The following is a 15,047-nucleotide window of genomic DNA, read 5'->3' as shown; positions in this document are numbered from 1 at the left end:
TTTGGTTCTTCTCAGGGCTTCCAGTACCAGCCCCATCAACTGTACTGTTTAAAATCTTAAAATTTACTCCCCAAAGAATAAAGGTAGCCTTTGATACCTCTCCCACTGTGGCTATAGATCCCAGAAAGGGGTAAGCAGTGTGGTGCTGGACCACAAGCATGGTCTCTACCTCCTTTTATGAAGCCATCAAGGCCAAACTGAAAGCAAGAGGAACAGTTGATGCATTTGGACCTCCATGTTGTTTCAGACCAGGTTGTACCTTAGGAATGTATAGATCAGTCTGTATCATCTTCTTGACTAGAAATAGTGTTCATTCTGCTTCTCTGCACCTGTTGGAGGGGCTCAGCCAGTGACTTCAAAAGAGCCCCACTGCTTCTTCTGAGGTGGAAAGTACCCATTAGTCTTCTCCAAGTGTAAGGCTGGTGATCTACAAGGGCGGCAGAGTTTGCACATGCATTCTGTGCAGCTGGAGATATTCCTGTGTCATATATGGGAGGGGATCTTCAAACAATGACAAGCAGTGCCAGTACAGCCTGTATCAGCCTGCAAGGAGCATGGAGATCCTTCCCGCAGACGTGAAGTTAGTCAGCTTTTGCACTTGCATATCAACCTTTGCATGCACCTGCTGGTGGTGCATTTCAGATCTTGCAGCCCTAACAGACATTTCTCCTTGAATCATCAAGATATCCATCTCCTGCACTCCATTTTCCCATACAGCAGCCATCTAGGTGCAGGCCTCCTTGCTTTGTGCATTAATGAGCAGTGTTGTGTAGGCACTGCCTGCCAGGATCAGCAGTTCTGGTTTCTGAACTGAAAACTGAAGAACACTAGGACTTTGTTGATGCTCTGCTGATGTTTCTAGGTCCACTCACCAAAATGCAGACCTTTAGCTCTAACCTCCCCTTGTTAGACTCTCCATAGTACTCTGGCCTCTCTTCTTTTTTTGCTGATTATGGTTGACAAATTCTCCCTCAAACATGCCTGTTCATTTGCACAAAAATATGAAAAAATCACGCAGTGCTACAGGCTACACCTTTTTTAGCTTTTTTCCATGGGTTTTCCCAGCCACTGCATAATAGCTGCTTAGGCCGCTGCACATACTTCTTTCTTTTTGTAAAAAAATTTTCTTTTGACTTTTTATTTCCTTGTGATTTCCACCTCCCTCATTTCCTTTGGCAAATCAAGTCTGCTGTAAGTGCTGAAAACCTGCTTGTTTATAAACTTGACTGAATGAATGGCAGACTGTTGAGGCTTCCTTAAGTTTGGAATAACTCATTTAGTTCAATTCAGAGATGGGTAAACCATTGCAAACAAAAGCATGTATCAAATCACGCACTGCAGTTACAGAAACAAATGCAGATATTTATCATTTCTGACACCATATTCACTCATGAAAATAATTGTTAAAAATTATTTGAAAGCTTTGCTACCTAGAACAATTTGTTGGTTTTGTGCAAAATTCTGTCACAGGAGTCTGTCAGCAGGGCTTTTGCATCTTTCCCAATTCAAGTTCTGAAAAGGTACACCTATAACAATTAAATTCTATCTATCTGTTAACATCTGATATTTGATTGCAGAGCTTAGCCACCCTACTGGAATGACGTCAAATAAGAAGAGTTTCAGGAGGTTCAATCTAATTACATTATAATATTTAACCATATTTGAAAAAAATGGGAACTCTTTGTTTTAATATTAAACCTCTCAGCACAGTTGAACAGCTAGCTGTAATCTTTTTGTGCTTTGCTGGAACCAGTGCAGCAGTTCCTTCAAAGTTCACTTTTAATCTACTTTTGACAAGGCTGCTAAAGCCACACAGCCAGGCCTGAAGACCTGGCTTTGCTCCTGCTGCTGCTGGCAAACAGGCATCAGTGCCAACAGGACTGTGCTTCAGCGCCTTCCTCACCATGAAAATAAAGACAGGTCAAACAAGTGCCCAGGCTAGTCCACACCTGTCCTAGAGGAGGGCAGCACAGTTCATATGGGCAACATCATATGTCAGCATGCTTATTTGAATCTATAGAAAGTATATGTCTTGCTTTGATTCCTTGCACAAAAACATATTTCACCCTTAAGTCTCAATTAAAAAAGCAAAGAAGCTTGATCTTAGGACAATTGTCTTCTGTATGAACAAAGTATGTAGAGGGAGTGAAAAGAAATTTTTTTTAAAAACTGACATATAATCTTTGAATGAAAAATACTGCTTTTACACTTTCTCCCTCAGTATAATTTTTCCCAAGATGTTTCGCAGTATCATTAAACAATGCAATCAGCTAATTACATACAATAGCATCACTTTCTAACTAATTGGTGATTGTATACTAATTTATCAGTAGAAGTCTGCCAAAATCCTTGTGTGTGTAATGGTGGATTACAAAACCTTCTGTAAGATGAACACTTCGGTTGGCACATGATCTATGCTTTCGATGCCTGATGAACAAAAAGGAACTTGTCTCCTGTACAGAGGATCCTTATTCAACAGCGTCAAAGTTACCCATGCTTGCTAAGCAATGCTGTAAAATTGTTTCCTGCTCCAAAGACATGCAGATACAACTGTCCTTGAGGCACCACTGTGTAGTAAACAGTTGGTAAAGAGCAAAATGGAGATAACCGCCCTACGTACCCTGTAATTCACACTGCACAGCTAAGGCAGTCACACTGTTTTACCTATGGCTCTAATTCTTATGCCTAGGCAAGTAAATTGAAAAGCCTTTTGTTTGGTGATTTATTATTATTACTATTATTATTATTTTCATTTTCATTTTCATTTTAAAAGCTTTCGCTTTTACTGTAGTCTTGACAATTTTTAACCTTCAATCCTACAGAAAGAACCATAATTTCTGGTTTGATAGGAATGCATATGTGGTTCACAGCTTTCCCAGGCTTTTGGATATCACATTAGATGTGTTATTTTTAAAGATTTGAGTATGAGAAAAATACAGCATGCCTGTATTTTAACAGGTAGAGCTTTCCTTTATAACTTCTTGCAGACAGAAAAAAGAAAGTCTAGTGATATCTTTTTTGACACAGGGAGTTAGCACTCTGTTTTTGACAGAAGGAAATTAAAAGAAAGGAAGTTGTCACATCTGCTGAGAATCCCTCATGTTCATTGCATTTATTTTTTTTTAATATACAAGTTCTGATAGATTTATTAACAGCCATATAGGCCAAAGGTAATTCCATATTCATTAGGGAGCTGCCTAATTTTGTGTGTGATTTTTTCTGACATTTTTCTAGACATTCCACATCACCCTAAAGTATTGAATTGTTATCACAATTACTGTATTTAATTGCTTAGCAAATAAAATTATAACAGAAAGAATACCTGGAAAACATGGATGTGTGAGTTAACAAAAAGCAAATCTAAATATTTGTTAAAACTAAATTTTTTCTCAGTGATTTTAAAACTTAGTATCTAACTTCTTATTTTAAGTATTAATATTTATTGCTTGTTTATTCTACCTGGTTCTGGGGTAGACTATTCTCAACTGTTCAGGGAAATTTTCCAATAAAAATCCTGTAACTTACTATTTTCAATCAAATCATTTCATCCCTGCTTCTTTCAGGTATTTGCTTTTTGAAAAAAATTTTGAAAAATTGAACTCGGTTTCCTTTATGTAGGTCAATCATTCATTCATAAATAGCAGCTAGACCTCATAACACCACCATGTCTTCAAAGACAAAGAGTAGTCCTTGCTGTGTTCACCCATCTAGGTTTCCATAGGCATCATCAAACTCACTGGCTGGGAACTGATCTATGAAATACTGTTTTGATGTATTGCTTCTATTCTCATTCACTCTTAAACTCTCCTGTGCTCTCAAAACCATTGTAATTAAATCAGGTATGATATGGAGAAGAGACTATATCTGCGGAACTTAATTTCCTATGCTCTCAAGTGCATATTTTTAATGAATACTAGACTTGCTAAAGAGAGACTCATTAGTAAAGCTACACTGAATTATTGACAACAATGTACAATATTCGTTGAGTCATTTATTACCAATAGATCATGTCAGCTAAGGGTGCTAGAAGGTGAGAGAAGAGAAAAACAAAAGAGGTTTAAATGCTGAGTTTTCATTTCATTAGAGTACAATACGTTTCAGAATAAAGCAAAACAGATAATCTTGAAATTTCTGGTAAAATAGCACTTTTTAGTAACAGCAGCACATGTGACCTATAATATGACATTATCTTGTCTCATGTACTATCATATGATATGCAGCTGGTACTCATACTTCTTTCATATTTCCATGAAATTGTCTTTTTTTTTTATTTTATGTTTTTTTAATTTTTCCATTTAATTGGTATTTTTTAAACATGTTTGTGTTTCACAACTTTCGTAAAAATTTATATGATGTCATGAATTTCTTTTTGAGTAGCATAATTCTAGCAACTGGTTTGTGAGAAAACTGCTTTACAGGTTTCAACAGGATACAGGATAAGCAATGACCTTTCCAAGTGAAATGCAAATTGCGAAACAATCACAGTCATCAAATCATCCAGTGGAACATCCGTTAAGTTCATCTTCAGTCAGACTTCCTAAGAAGTGCTTTTGGTGCGTCTGGACTGCTACCTTTTGACCTTGGTCTGCAGCCAGTTCTACTCAGCAACATTCACACCGTGTTAGCTATTCCCTTTTCCCACCTGATCCTCATCAGAAGCAACTTTCTTCCTGTTTTGTAAGAGAAACAGGAAATCTGCGCATCCAGCCTGATGCAGTCCAAGACACTCACTGCCAATAGAACAGTCTAGCTGCACAGTGTTAGGGGAGTTGAAAAAGGCCAAGAACAACATTACAGAATATCTTAGGTGACAGAAAATAAGAAAAATAATGGAGCCCTGAAAATCAAACAGCATTACGGGGCTATTTCAGCTTCTCATCTCCTCTTGTTTTCCTTTATATACCTGCTATGAGAGAAGCAGTTATCTGAAGCGCTGCTCTCAAGGGTAAGATACCCATAGTCTGTTGTCAGACTTAACTAACCCCTTACAGAAAACACAAAACTTCTGTGACTTGCAAAACCAGGAAGACCTGCAAATGTGAAACAACTGGCAGATATACAGCTTCCCATAAAAGCAGCTCCTTTACCTCTTCTTCTCCCACAGCACCACACAGGACTAATGCCTCATTCCCCAGTCAGCTCTCCATCCACAGCTTTCACGCAGTGTTGAGCAGCCCTCTGTTCACTCCACACCCTGCAGTCGCACTGTAAGCCTGCTCCCTCCCAAGAGGTGCACGTTCTGTCTTCACCATGCTGTGGAGCCAGTGGCTGCCACTGACAGCTCTTACTTGCTCCTCCAGTTTTTTTAGAGTTACTAAAGAGCCCTCTGGGACAGAAAATGAATTTATTTTTCCAAAGATGAAGTTTATCGTGCAAGCCAGGTCTTCCCCCCATTGTGAGGGGTAGCCTAGTCACTGGCTTTTGATTCTTCTGAGCGATATAAAGATTATTTAATCTTTGTAAATTATTCATTAAAGATTTTTCAGAATCTCTCTTTTTATGTTTTTTCCTAGTATAGAAAGCAAATGTGTCTGAATCCTTCCTTTTTTTCACATAGCCAGAATATAATTTCCTGTCCAGCTTTTCCTGTAGCAATTAACTCAGCCTGCAACACCACAGATGTGATGCTGATATGTTACAGCTATAAAATTAAAACACACAGTTCAATGAGTACAGATTGATAAACAGAAAATGGGAAGTAAAAGGTGTTTTCATCGACATAATAACTTCAGTAAATAGTGTGGTAGCAGAAGGACAAGTACTACAGAAGGAGTGAATAACAATAATTACCTGGATAGTAGTCATGAATAACCCAATATTTCTATTTATGTCTGTGGGTAGCCTGTAAGACATGAAAGATGAAAAAAACAGAAATAAAAAAAAATATTTTGTAAAGTAGACTGTGTTTAACTGATAGGGAGAAAGTACAAATTACACAGGAAAAAAGTTGTTGTAGATTGAGTTGGATCTGTTAGCCTATGGAGAAAACAAATTGCAGGAAGAGCATTTATGAATATTTGGAACAACAAAGCACAAAGCAAAGGCAATTTGGGAGACAGTTCTGCGGTAGCAGGGAGATGAACTGGTCGACTTCATATTAGGCAAGACAGATGTGAATTATATACCTGTTTAAAGAGTTCATTTTACTGTGCTTCTGTCACGTGCTTACACCTTTGTAGTTACTTTTCTGGAAGAGCAGCTGTTGCTGGTGAGCAGGCACCCAGCTTCGCTGACTTGGCAGTGGCTCTGAGGGGTTCTGCTGGGCCCGCCCTGTTTCTTGTGCCGCCAGCCTCCACTCCCATCCTCCCTGCACAAACTCCTAGCCTCCACACATGGCTTTACCCCTCCTGGTCACCGCTTTTTTCTGTCACAGCTGGGACACTTCCTTTAAAAACTTGAATTTTGTGAAACCATTGGCTAAGGCAACAGTCTTCTATGATCCCCCAGTCCCTGACAAACCTGCTTCTGCACATGTGCTAAATGCTTTCTCATCATAGTGGGAATTTGCTCCACTTTATGCCTTCTCCAGTGGAGCAGTTCTTTTAAGGGAAGGCATCTGTTTGCTGTAGACATCCAATGCTTTTGCAGCTGAATTTTTGGTGTATTTTGCAGCTTGAACCATACTAAGCAGTATAGGGAGGTGTGAGCTGCACGTTGTAATACCCATCGGCCCCAGGTTAAGCAGCTGGGGAGAAACCTGTGAGCAGTATTCAGAACCCAGCATAGCTTTGTGGTAGCCTTACATCTAGGAAACTTGCTTGCTAAGAGATGTATGGCCTCCCACTGCCTCTTCTGGGAGCTCAAGGACACACTTTGGGGCCACCCTGGGTCCCAGTCAGAGGTGCTGATCTCCTGGACTGCACAGAGCATGCAGATGCTTAATGTCAGCTTCCTATGCTCGCTGCCCCAGGGTTATGGATGGAAACACCTAGTGCCTAGACATGTAAAACCTTTGTTGAATCTATCCTGATACCTGTCTGACACTGATCTTCTTCAGTGTTGCCTTATCTTGGCGAGACAGAGGGAATAAGTGAGATGATAGACCTCAGAGAGCAGCAGTTATTATTAGGATAAGGGCTAATGGTTTTAAATTAGAAGGCAGATTTAGATTAGATACTAGGGATAAATTCTTTACTGTGAGAGTGGCGAGTCACTGGAACAGGCTGCCCAGGGAAGCTGTGGATGCCCCATCCCTGGAAGTGCTCAAGGCCAGGCTGGATGGGGCTTTGAGAAACCTGGGCTAGTGGAAGGTGTCCCTGCACTTGGCAGGGGGAGCTGGGACTAGATGATCATTAAGGTATCTTCCAACCCAAACCATTTTATGATTCTGTGATTCTATGATCTACGTATGCCTATTTCCCTTCTGTGTAAATGCCTGTATGTATGCATATGTAATGTATAGATACAAATTTATCATACATACCTCTGTATATCCATCCTGGCTCATCCTCAAGGGCTACTGGAACACATCCTCCAGAAAATGTGCACACTTACACCGTGGAGGGTTATCCCTATGGTAGGCATCCCTATGAAAGCAGCCCAAAACCTGCCTGCAGTGTAGACACATGAACGGAGAGCACATGGCAAATGAACTTGTCACACTTACAGCCATGCTTCAAAGCAGTACTGCCGTCACATGGAGCTGAGTCTTTACTGTGGGATGGCAAGAGCAGAATTCATCTTCTCTGTAGGGAGCCTTCATTATAAAAAAACCTAAAACCGATTAAACGTACTGATACACAACATTCACTCCCATTTTTCTAAGAAGGAAACATAGTACAGGAGAGCTCACTGTGAACAAGATGGACTGTAAACTTGCATGCCACAAAGATAAAAATTTTATAGCTCATTACAAAATATGCATGTACAAGATTCAGAGTACATGAATGTACATCATGTACAGAGGAGTTTTTTCTTATAATAAGGACCAGAAAATTAACTTGGCATTCAGTTAAGATGCATTCTATAGTCCAAATTTCAAGATAATCTTTTTTTATTATTATTCCATAAGAAATAGTACAGACCACACTAGCGCACAATGCTGAATTCCTTAGACAAATAAACAGGTTCAGTTCCTCTGTGTATCTATACTCTGCTAAAATGCTGAACGATGCAGCAGTCTTACCTGCAGCATTAACTCAACATGAAGTTTCACTGGGTTATCCGCCCTCAACCTCCTCTGTGAAGGGTGCAGTAAAATTGGTCACACTGAGAAATAACACCCTGCTCTGCACCCACGCCAGACTCCTGTGCAGCAGTTGGGCTGCTGGGGAAGCACCCTGTGCCGTCAGTGCTGCAGCCGCCTGAGCCTCTCTGCAAACGGCTTCACTGCAGGGTGGAGGATAGTCAAATTGCCCTTTCCCAGGCAAAAAGTGTGGTAGTCCTGGAATGTGTTAAACTTACCTGATACGCAGCCTGGGGTGAATGCTGAAGCCTTTCTTCCATGGTGACAGAGGCCAGATACAGCCTGGAAGTGCACAGTCACTGTAGGCATCAATCAAAGTATTGCTTTGTCAACAGGAGAAGATGCAGGGCTCAGGATCCAGTGACAAGCTTTTCAGCTGTAGCTCTGTGTGAGGGGAAGTCAGCACAGTGCTTTGCATGGCTGATGCAGGTTTTTACATGCAGATGACACCCCTGTTGAGCAGGCCAGCAGATACATAGCAGGAGGAGAGGTCCTGACCAGTGCTGTTACACAGTCCTAGACCTGTGATGGCTAGATGGGAAAAAGTACATTCCTGGAGTGAAAACGGGAACTTGCCTTGGCCTTCCAGGGACATGGAGGAGTGGAACATGCAGCACTGAGAATCAGGTTGCTATGACTATCCAAAATGCGCTATCCACGACTGGAAACTTGTAGCAGTCCCACTGAACAAGCCAGGGGCTCCCAAGGGGAACGCTGCTGAGCAATTTTGTTTCTCTTAATTCATGAGCAGGAAAGACAATGTATTTCCCAAAAGTATTAGCACATTTTCTGTGAGCAGGTAGCCCAAACCATAGAGGTAAGCGCGTAATTATCAGCTGCTTCCCCAGCTACAATATACGAAAATTTATTGAGGAGAGATTTGCCATTGTACAGGCTGTGAGGGTTGAAGTGTTCGAGACATCTAAGTGGAACATGCGTGACAGTTTTGTGCATCCAATGCACCTGGAGATTTGGTATATTTAAGTATGTCTGTGAATTGCTATTGTGTATAATGACCCTGAGACAGCAGTCTGTGATGTCCTCATGCCAGAGAATCACAAGAGTATTGACAGCCTAATAAGTTACTGGTAAGATGATTTCCTTCTTGTTGTAATCAAACAGGGCAAATACAGCACAGGAAACTACATGTGAATGTAGGTTTCAAATACTGAGATCAGAATAAATAAATAGGTGACTTTTGATAAATGAAAAGGTGGATTGCAGGAAATACGACCTGAAGGAATTGCAAGAAGGAATTGCAGAGTGGCAAGCACTTGACTTTTATCACCTAGTTTATTGTATCAGCCACAGATCAGCCGTCGCTCACTCCCACTCTTACCTCCACATGAAGTGGTGCCAGGCTTTCTCAGTGCTGCCTAGGTGGCTGTGACCGAGGGCTAAGAGAACAGTACTATTTCAACTTTGGCAGGGTTTTTCTCTGAAATGAAGACTACCCCAAATCACTTCTTACCTGAATGCCTTCCTTAGGAAGGGCAGCAGCTGGTCTTGCTGTATTTTCACTTTTGCTATGAAAAAAAATTGGCCCACCTTAGAAAAATTATATCTAATGATTATATTGTTTTACAAGACACACAGCTCACACAGGTACAGCCCAGGACAGGGTAAGACAGGAGACCCAGTACTTTCAGGAATCCTGTCCAGTCAGACATCAGAACTGTCTCCTCTAAGCTGAAGATACAAGGCTCAAGTGCTCTATTGAAAATGCCTGCAAAGAGCTTCCCCCTCCAGCCCAGCAGAGAAGGCTTACTGCAGGAAGAGCTAGAACCATCCTCGTCCCATCACATGTGATTCCCTTTCTCAGGATTTGCATAAATGACCTAAGCATCTAGACTGAAGCAGTATATTAGAAGGTTTTATTGCACTGACTGCAGAAGTCCTACAGCTCCCCCAGACTGTGTGTAGTGAAATAGAGTCCACAGTAGGTAGGAACAAACCTTCTGATAAGACATGGCAGAAAATTCTCATAATCATTTGTTATGTGTGGTTACCCATACGTAACCAACCTCATTAAATATCACCCAATTTTTTGCATACCTGCAATAAAGTCATTATTACATCAAAGATTTGAGCCTGAGCCTATTTTTTTAACAGTCTCCTGTTCTGATTTGCTCACTGTGCAACAGAAATTTTACACCAAACTTAGGCAAGGGCTAATTAATTACTCCATTACTGAAAATATTAAGAGGTATAATCAGTAATGTTCCAAATAAGGTAGCATTTATAGACAAGTTCTGATTATGAAGTTTGCTACATTCTATAGAAAACTAGTGGGTATACTCTTCAAGAGAAGATCCATAGGCTAATTCTAAAGATTATTTTTTGTATCAAAGGTAGCAATATTTAGGCCTAAAATCTATTGGCAGCAAGCATCTCTGAATTTCAGATGTCTTAAGTATATTTGGAAAACTGAGTATAGGTGAGTATAGGTGAGTATAGGCTCAAGGTGCTAGACTTGAGCACTGACCCTTTTGAAAATCACTCAATAAAAATTGCTGGAAGAGAGAAGAGAGTATCACTAAAGGAGTCGGAGTACAATTGAACCTGCAAACAAAGTAAGAGATTTCTTGTATGCCTATGTCCTTTTCGACATTCTGCAATCTTGAGTTCTTTCATTTTATATACTAAATTCATTGATTGCACACATAGCAAGCTAGAAGTCTATCCTTTTTCAAAGGATTATTAAAAATATCAAGGCAGTTTAATAATGTGTCAGAGACAGGAGACCAAAATCCAATAATAAATGAAAATTCATGATTAAGAAAGAAGTACATTTTCCCTTCAAATTTTTAATAGGGAGTTATGAATAGTGGTTTTGTTATTTGGTTTTTTTTTAAAGACAAACAAATACAGGTCTCATTCATAAACTAGTACTGTGTAAACCATTGCAAATTGTAACATGCAGCAAATGCAGCAGTTCAGTATGTACTCCAGAGATTACGGTGGCAAAGGAATGACGCAGGAAGTCTCTGCTTCCTTCCTTAAAGTAAGTTTAAGATTACAAATTAATCTCAAAAGAGATTATGAGTATCTCAAAGAGTTAATGAGTATCTTAAAACTGCCTGCTTCTCTTAATTGTCCAAAGGCCAATTGATCCTCAAGTGTATAAAGTACCAATGCATGAAGATGAGCAGCAGAGCTGAGAGAGCCAGCAAACAAACAGCAGACAGGAACCAAGTGCTGTGTCTGCTTGGAAAGATGCCGAAAATTGGTTTTACATTCATTCGGCTTTTTATGCTCTTACTTGGTTTCTCCACTATTTGTCTGGGAGTCCTTTGCATTTCCACGAGTTCCTATACATGCAGATGTGGAAATAGCGAGCTGGTGTTCTATTGCCTGTTAACTTTGGGTTTCTTTCTCATTTTGACTGGCATTTTCTGGAGCACTTTCCATGAAGCCTTGAAATTCAGATGCCTCAGCAGTATCTTTATTCGAAACCCCAGCCATGGAGAGCTACATGTCAGCACTATAGACAGGTATGTGTTGCAGACTGCTGCTGACGAACTGGGAGGGAGGGATGCTGTTTTGTAAATATGCTGTGAGAAGAAAGTAATACAAGGTCTTTAGAAAATAAAAAAATATGTAGCCATTCTATTATATTTCTATGGAGAGAACTGTAATCTGAAATTTGATTTTCTAAAGCAAGCAGCAATGTCCGAACAGCAATTTGTGCAAACAGTACATAAGGCAAGGTATAGTACAGGAAATGTAGCATGTTGCACAGAGCGGTCCAAAGTCATGCATGGAGGCAGCAGGTACAGCAACACCGACTTCAAGGAGCTCCTGCAGGAGCATCATTAGTTCCATCCCAAAAGACAATTCCAGATGTGCTGCTGTGGGATAGATGCCCATATTATTAACAATGAGGTATGTAAGGAGCTTCAGCTAGCTATATGGTTCCTGCTAAAGTTTTCTTGTGTAATCGTACCTTCTATGTCTGAGCAAACTCTGACACTTTGAGAGAAAGAGTTTCTTAAACTGATTGGCACTAGGCCTGACAAAAGTCTTTAACAGGGTCACTGGATATGAATTACTTTTCCCAGACTGTTGTGGAAACCACACCAGAAACACTGATACTGGGTGCTCTAAAGATACTATAACAATAACACTTAGCAAATTTTGGTTAGATGAGCAGAAACATGCAAAATGGATTTCAAAACTGTGGAAAACAATGATTATTGTAATAACAAACAACTCACTAATTTAACCTACTTTGAACAGTGATGTCTTTCTTCTTCCAAATCAAACTTCTCTTGGGCTCTTGTTGAAATACTCACAAGCACAAGTGTTTGTATGCCATGGGTGGAACCTCTCATGGGGAAAACTCACCTTTTTATAATGCAGTGTTTTAATAAAACATTTTGTAGAAAGACACAGGTAATCATCCCAGATATGCCAGCTGTTTCATACTAATATATTCCATTGATCTAAACCTAGTTAAGTTTCCATTTGCAGTTTAGGCCTGATCTAGACTTTGGAAACGTAACAGACAAAGCACCTAACCAAGCTCTCTTGAGATAAATCACATTTCACCAGGATGTGTTTCTTTTTGGTTTGCTTTTTTCAGGTCTGACTTCTATCCCCCCTCCTATGAAGACAGCACAGATCCTGAAAAACAGACCTCCTCACTGCCAGTTGCCTCCACACTAAAACAGCAAGAAGTCATCAACATCCCTCCACCTCCGTATAGTGAAAGCAGTGCTGAGTTCATCAGTGAAACTGACCAGGAACAGGCACCACCGTACGAATCATCTGCGCAGCAGCTACTGCAGCAGCAAACAGGTGACCAAGACGCAGACCCCAGAGAGGAGTCTAATTCTCAGCCATCCACACAAGAAAACAGTTACCAACAGGATACAGACTGCCAAGGAACCCCAGAAAGAGCAGTATCTGTCAGAACATCTGAGACAGGCAGTGGGTAAGCCCCTGCATCTGTAAAGTGGGGAAAGCTGGAAGAAGATGTATGTCAGCGATCCCTAATAGTACACCACTTAGGCTGAAATTGCCCAGGAAAAGCATTGACCATTTGTTTGAAGGGGAGATATATATATGTATGTATGTATGTATGTATGTACGTATGTATGTATATACATATATACATATATACATTTATACATATATAAGGTGCTCAGTATTTCAAAGCAGAAGGAATCTCCATAGAGACAGAAATGACCAGGCTGTATCTTGCAAAACTCAACATCACTGGCAACAGGAGTTTCTTACGCTGCAAGGTAAATGAAGCATCATGCTGTTATCAATCTTAAATGTCTTGGCCTCATAAGGAGTTTCGGCTGTGAGCCCTCATTTGTGGCTTTGTAACATAACATTAGCTAACTTGGGAAACCTATTAACTCAGCTTTAGTTTGGAATTTGTAAATTATTTGTTGTAAATGCTTATTTTTGTATCATATGCCTTTCAAGCTACTTGTTTTATTTTGGGGTACTAATAGCTGGTATTTTACTATTGAATTCATTAATAAATTTTGTATTTAAAACAAATGCCTTGTACTTGCTTATATGATACGTGGCCTCCATGATTCAGGATAAGCACACAATACAAGACACTGAATACACTTCCTGGCTGCTAAACAGATGACCCTGGCTGTGCTCACAGCTCCTTGGAGGGAACTAGCAACTGCAGGAGGAAAAACCTTCTCTGACTCCTCTGAGCTGTCTCTATAAGCATTTCCTTCCACTGCAGCTTACCTGAGACTACAGGAACTAAAAAAAAAAGGGTCCCAGGCCCTCAAGACCACAGGAAAAGTCTGGTGCAAGGAAAACTTACCCTGGGTGGAGCAGGATCAGGTTAGGGAGCACTTAAAGGGCTTGGGATGACTCGGGGTACCTGCATGGTGCTGAGGAAGCTGGGTCGTGCCATTGCAAGGCCACCCTCCATTACCTTTAAAAGATTGTGGTGACTGGGAGAGGTTCCTGAGGACTGGAAGAGAGCAATTGTCACTCCTGTCTTTTAAGAGGAGGATCTGGGGAGTTACAGGCTGGTCAGCCTCACCTCAGTCCCTGGGGAGGTGATGGGGCAACCAGTCCTGGAAACCTTTGTGAAACCCATGCTCAATAAGGTGACTGGGAGTAGTCAGCATGGATTTATGCAGGGCAAATGATGCTTAACCAACTTGATGACCTTCTACAATGAGATGACTGCCTTGGCGGATGAGGGGAGAGAAGCGGATGTTGCTTGCCTCGACATTAGTAAGGCTTTTGACACCACCTCCAAAACATCATCATAGACAAACTGACAAAATATGGTTTAACTAAGTGGACAGTAAGGTGGATTGAAAAGTGGATGAACAGCCAGGCCCAGGGAGTTGTGATCACTGTCACAAAGTCCAGCCGGAGACCAGTCACCAGCAGTGTCACCCAGGGTCAATATTGGATCCAATATTGTTTACCATCTTTTTAATTATCTGGACAATAGATGATAGATGACAGAACACTGGAACAAGCAGCTGACACAACAGAAGGTTTTACTGCCATTTCAGAGAGACCTGGATGGGCTGGAGAGATGGGCCAACAAGAACCTTACAGAGCTCAGCAAAAGGAAATGCAAAGTTCTGCCCCTGGGGAGCCAGTGGGCTGGAAAGCAGCTCCACAGAGAAAGACCTGGGGGTCACATACTGGAAAACAAGTTGCCAGCAACTCACCTTCATGCCATTGGCCACCCTGGGTTGCATTAGGAAAAGCATCACCAGCAGGTGGAGGGAGGTGAACTTTCTCCTCTGCTCAGTGCTGCTGAGATGCATCTGGACTGCTGGGTCCAGGTCTGGGCTCCCCAGTACAAAAGGGATGTGGACATACTGGACTACCTTCAGCAAAGGGCCACAAAGAT

The 15,047-nt window shown here is 41.0% G+C and overlaps 1 protein-coding gene across 1 annotated transcript; it reads left to right on the top strand.

Moving 5' to 3' along the window:
* Positions 1 to 11,049: 11,049 nt before the first annotated feature.
* On the top strand, positions 11,050 to 13,229 carry TMEM252 (transmembrane protein 252). The gene is made up of 2 exons (XM_005244389.4): positions 11,050 to 11,679; positions 12,771 to 13,229. Exons 1-2 carry the CDS (start codon positions 11,324 to 11,326, stop codon positions 13,123 to 13,125), a joined length of 711 nt encoding a protein of 236 aa, XP_005244446.4. The 5' UTR covers positions 11,050 to 11,323; the 3' UTR covers positions 13,126 to 13,229.
* Positions 13,230 to 15,047: the final 1,818 nt, after the last annotated feature.

Source organism: Falco peregrinus, chromosome Z (assembly GCF_023634155.1).
Source record: "Falco peregrinus isolate bFalPer1 chromosome Z, bFalPer1.pri, whole genome shotgun sequence".
In the NCBI taxonomy this organism is placed as follows: domain Eukaryota; kingdom Metazoa; phylum Chordata; class Aves; order Falconiformes; family Falconidae; genus Falco; species Falco peregrinus.
The sequence above is the reverse complement of the archived record's forward strand: the minus strand, read 5'-3'. Positions and strand labels throughout refer to the sequence as shown.

Excerpts from the sequence above, each read along its gene's own strand:
- TMEM252 (XM_005244389.4), top strand. The coding sequence starts at position 11,324 with ATGAAGATGAGCAGCAGAGCTGAGAGAGCCAGCAAACAAACAGCAGAC. Across the intron at positions 11,680-12,770 it reads CATGTCAGCACTATAGACAG|GTCTGACTTCTATCCCCCCT; the intron begins GTATGTGTTGCA and ends TGCTTTTTTCAG.